The following is a 5,316-nucleotide window of genomic DNA, read 5'->3' as shown; positions in this document are numbered from 1 at the left end:
CCACAATAAATCACCCAAGAGAAGTTTAATCTCAATCTCAATTCCCTTTCGTATCATCACAGTACACCAGCTTAAATCTAAAGTCAATAGAGACACTAAAAACGCAATCACATAAAAAAAATTACCTCCAAAGAAGGTGTGCAAATTGCCCATAGGCACAAGAAAAGACACTTGACATCTTCAGTCATTAGGGAAATGCAAATCAAAACCACAATGAGATATCATTCACACTTACTAGGATGGCTATAAAAATAGTAATTATCATCATCGTATTTTTGAAAAGAAAAAAGAAAAAGAAAAGGAAATAACAAGTCCTGGAAATGTTGTGAAGCCACTGGACATTGCTGGTGGAAATCTAAAATCGTGCAGCTGCAACAAAAACATATTTTGGTGGTTACTCAAAACGAGAAGCAGAATTACCAAAGGACCCAGAAGTTCCACTCCTAGGTATAGACCCAAAAGAATTGAAAACAAGGAATCAAACAGATATTTTCAGGCCAATCTTGACTGCACCATTGTTCTCAATATCTACAAGGTGGAAACCACCCAAATGTCAATTGACTAATGAATGAATAAACAAATGTGTTATATACATACAATGGAATATTATTGAGAATGAAAAGGAATGAAGTTCTAATAAATGCTATAATGTGAATATGGATGCACCTGGAAAGCATTATGCTAAGTGAAAGAAGCCAGAAACAAAAGGAAAAATAGTGCCTGATTTCATATAGATACATTATCTAAAACAGGCAAATTCGTTCATATAGAAAATAGATTAGAGTTTGCCAGAAGAGGGAGAATGTGAAGTTATTTCTTAATGGGTACAGGGTTTCTGTTTGGGGTGATGAAAATAATTTTGGAAATGGATAATGCTGATAATTCCACAACAAGATGAATGTACTTAACGCCACTGAATTGCACATTTAAAAAATAAAGTGATGAAATTATATGTTACATGCATTTTATCTCACTTTTTAAAAGATGGAAAGACTACCCTCAAAATAGGAAAAACACTGACAGTTGCACTCTCCATTATTGAACTTAAAGACAATGACAGGAACCCAAGTGATTTAAATACATTGATACATTTTCCAGAAATGTGGTTTGTCACAATATATTCCACAGTGGGTTTTCTGATATAGTTGTAATTGTCTTTTGTAATAAATACACGAACAATTTTCACCAGGCCATATGTCTACTCAAATGTAGGACTGTCATTCCTTGGAAATGTATCTAATCTAGTAATTTTGAAATCATAACTTACTGTTTCAGGTTGCAATATTCTGATTGTAAGTAAGGTTTCGAAGTTATTCTCATGTTTAGTGGTAACTTATGTTCACTCTTGTATGAATTGCCTACTCAGCCTCAGTATTGCTATTTTTATTGAGTTGTCTCCTTAATACTAAGTAATAAGAATATTTTACTCATTGTAGATACTAATTCTCTTAGACAAGAACAGCTGTGCTACAGAAAACAACCAAACAAAACAAATCCTAAAATCTCACTGGCGTAGCTCTATGAAGTCTTACTTCCCATGACCACAAAGCCCCGTGTGGCATGAGCAGCTTTCTTCTGTGATTGTCCACCAAATTCTGACTCACTGAGCCAGGCTGCTTCCATATTATCATTAGGCAATCTGTACCATGTAGCTCCCAAGTTCAGGACATGGCAAAAGAGAGTTGAAGAGTGTCTGTGCACAAGAGTTGACAGAAGGCTGGAGACTGTGGTGCTTAGAAAGTTCTGCTTGAAAGATTGGACTCTGGCTGACATCTGGGAACTTGGCTGGTGAACAGTGCCCTGAACTGATGTAAAGTTTCTCCTGACTGTCAGGGGTGGGTCATCGTTCCTAGGCTGGTGTTGCAAATAATATTATTCTGAACATCATATTTCCTTTTGGGATCTAGACTTTTGGTTCATGCTAGAAAGTAGGTGCCTGTGTGGCCACCTTCTACTAAAACCTCTTGGGTGCTAAGTCTGTAATGGGCTCCCTTGGCAGATACACGGCACGTGTGTTAATGTATTTTTGCTGCTGGGAGGAGAGAGAGCGCTGTGTGACCCCTCCTGGGAGGAAGAGAGCATAAGGAAGCCTGCCTGTGAATTCCTCCAGATTCTGCCTGTGTGTTTTCTCCATATGATCTGCTGCAGAGTATTTACTATGACAGTTTAATAAATCTTAACCATGAGTACAACTCTATGCCATATACCAACACTCTAAACATGGGCATACATTTAGAGACCCTCAACACGATGCCACAGAATATTTTTAAGAGCCGGGCTTGAAATGAGCTGACATCATTTTATCCCACTATTCAGAACCTGGTGACATGTTCCCAACCCTCCAACTGCAAGGGAGACCAGAAACCACGTAGGAGCTACAGGTATTCAGTGATGTTCTGAATGTTCTCTGTCACACTGATTTTTCATCATTTGTATGCATTCCTCATGCCTTTCTCAGGCTGTAGCTTTATTTTTTATGGTGTGTTTTGGCTTGAAACAATTTAATGCAACTAGCATTATGAATGTTGTTCTTTTGGCTTGTGGCTTTTTTTGTGTCCTCTAAAAAAGTCATCCCTCAAATGAATGCATAAAATACTTTTCTTAAATTTTTCTAGTAAACTTTCTTTTTTGCTTTTTACAACTAAGAGCAAGTGTGACTGAAATACACTTTAAGAAATGAAGTAGAGATGTAGGACTAAGTTGGTGGTATGTATGCTCAGTGCAGAAGAAAGAATTTATATAAACAATCCCCAGGGTGGAAAACAACGGACACATATGAAGAAATAACTGCATGTAGGGGAGTGTGGCTGGAGCAGAGAGCCAGGGAAGACATGGTGCAAAATGATGATGAAGGGGTACGTAAATGCCTAATGATATAGGACCTCGTGGGTCTATTGCCCTTAGAAGAAAGGCCCCCCAGGAGCAGAGACCACATGGGCAAAGATTTATGATTGTGAGTTGAAAGGTAGTAGAGGGTAGGGGAAAGGGTAGATGGAAAAGTCACCCAGCCCTTAGGGTAGAGAATAATATGGTGGGTTTCAAATTGTCAAGGAAATTAGGAATCTCAACTAAAGATGCCTTTTCCATTTTACAAAAGTAAATAGGGAACTGCAGAAGCTAAGGGTGTTGGGGTGACCTCCAGTTGGTCTGAGACTGGGGTAGGAATGGACCTCAACACCAAGGGTCATATGGCCCCTGCTGTATGGCCCCCAGGCTAGCCATGGCTCTCTGACTCCTATGAAGGCTGGGACTTGGGAGCACAGGCAACCTCAATCATTCTAACTGCCCTTTATGTGCAGAGAGGAGGCAGCTGTGCAGCACTGTGGACTCACTGCTGGCGCAGAAATATACAGATGTCTGGGAGGAGGCAGCAGACTCCAGAGTGAGGGGGAAATCCTCTGTCTTTGATCTAGAGACACTGTAGCCATCTGAGACTTCTCCTTTGTCAGTGTCTGGAACACCAAATGAGTAATGGATCAGCCTCAGCCCATGTCCCAGGTCTTGTCGATACCAGAACATATTGTTGTGGTTCCAAGTCTGGTGACACTTCAGTGTCACCTGCCTTCCTGTCTCTGTGATCTTGTATCTTGGGCTCTGGGTGATTTCAGCATCCCTGTGTCCTGTAATAGAGAACAACAGATACTCATGCTGTCATCCCAATGCAATGCCCCTGCATTGAGGCCTTGGGAATTCCAGGGAAGGAGGCCCTCCTGTGACCAGCCCTCACCTGCCCACAGCAGACAAAGGGCCACATAGAAGAAGAGCCTGGTGCCCATTTCAGCTCCAGGGCAGGATCTTGTGTCTCCCAGCCCTGCTGTGGTCAAATTGAAGTTGGGCTGTCAGTGACTTGATGATGTCACTGTCCCTGCTAAATGCTTGAACTGCAGAGCTAACCTGCCACGCCCCTTCTCTTCCCCGCAGGAACAAATTATTTATAACAGAGTTGAATAATTTTTAGGTCTGCTTTGAAAGAAATCTAAAAAACTCCTGAGCTCTTTCCCTGATTTTAATAGGGGAATTTGTTCTTCTATGTATATTTTATTTCCATCATGAGAAATTCTTTATCTGAATACTATTTTCACTTTTATGAGTATTTCTGTAGGCTAAAGAACACTATCATAACAGTCCTGGTGACTTTTATGACTTCCTGCACAAAATTCAACTCCAAGTTGAATTATTTCCCTCTTCGTTTAACCTCTGGACACTTGTATGCCAGCCTACAGGGATACCCTCGGTTAAATGACATCCAGAAAGGTCTCCAAGTTCCAAGTTCCAGGTTCAAGGTCATGACCGTTTGAAGACTTGTTTCATGCTGTAGCACCTCATTACACCTGATGGGAGTGTCACCATCCAAGCTCAGGCTGCTGTGTATTCTCATGGGAATGTTTTCCCCCTTTGCTTCAGGTGAAGCTGCAAACACTGCACCATCTAAGTCCCCTGGGTGACTGTACTTCCTGTGAAGAAAACAGTAGGCTCATTAGGAATGTGGATGAAATGTTCACCAAGAACTACACCTACCTGGAGTCTCTAGGGTCACAGGAAAATGCTCTATTCCCATCCAGAAGATCTTATATTCACCAAATGGGAGAAGGTTGATGGATTTGTAAACGTGCTATGGTGCAAAACTCACATCTAGTCCATAGCACTGCAATAGTTATTTCAGATACAATAGGCTATCTATTGCACGTCTTGATGCAACCTGGATGGATAATTCCCACAATCATGCTCCAGTGAGAGAGGACACAGAATCAGAAGTGGATACAGGGAGGAGGCCCATGAGCACCCCCACAGGAGGCCGTGGCTGTGGCCCGACAAGCCCAGGAAGGACTTTCCCATCTATGCCCAGAACTCACCTGATCCTGGGAGACCAAGAGCCACACGGCAAAGGAGCCAATCCTCATGGTTGGGCCAGGGCAGGAAAAAGAAAACTTTTCAGATCAGGACCTTCATTTTGCAAGGCAAGGCACGTAGAATTCCAGAGCTCTAAGGATCGTTCCCTAAATCAGGTATCATTTACCAAGAACGTTGATATTCTCAACCACACTCTAACTTCTCTGGGGAGATAAGCACCTACCAGGAATATATCCTTCCACTTTTAAATTAATTTATTATTAAGTATAATAAATTATAACAATTATGTGTTAAAATTGTCCACCTCAACTTGAAGCTTTGTCTGTTTTTTGCACTGGTGTTTCCCAAGTACCTGGACAGTACCTGTGTAGTTGCCGTGAAGCCAATGAAGAATAACCTCAAGCCCTCTCACTTGCACAGGGTCTTTTCAACTCTTTGCTATTTTGCATTCTCTTTTGCAAAGAG

At 41.4% G+C, this 5,316-nt stretch overlaps 1 gene segment (V, D, J or C); it reads right to left on the bottom strand.

The window, feature by feature from the left end:
* Nucleotides 1-3,273: 3,273 nt before the first annotated feature.
* LOC129485449 (T cell receptor beta variable 10-1-like) lies at nucleotides 3,274-3,805 on the bottom strand. The segment is given in 2 exon segments: nucleotides 3,274-3,620; nucleotides 3,728-3,805. Coding segments are annotated over 2 exon segments (396 nt in total).
* Between the last annotated feature and the right edge of the window lie 1,511 nt (nucleotides 3,806-5,316).

This window comes from Symphalangus syndactylus, chromosome 6, assembly GCF_028878055.3.
Source record: "Symphalangus syndactylus isolate Jambi chromosome 6, NHGRI_mSymSyn1-v2.1_pri, whole genome shotgun sequence".
In the NCBI taxonomy this organism is placed as follows: Eukaryota; Metazoa; Chordata; class Mammalia; order Primates; family Hylobatidae; genus Symphalangus; species Symphalangus syndactylus.
This window is presented reverse-complemented; position numbering and strand designations above follow the sequence as displayed.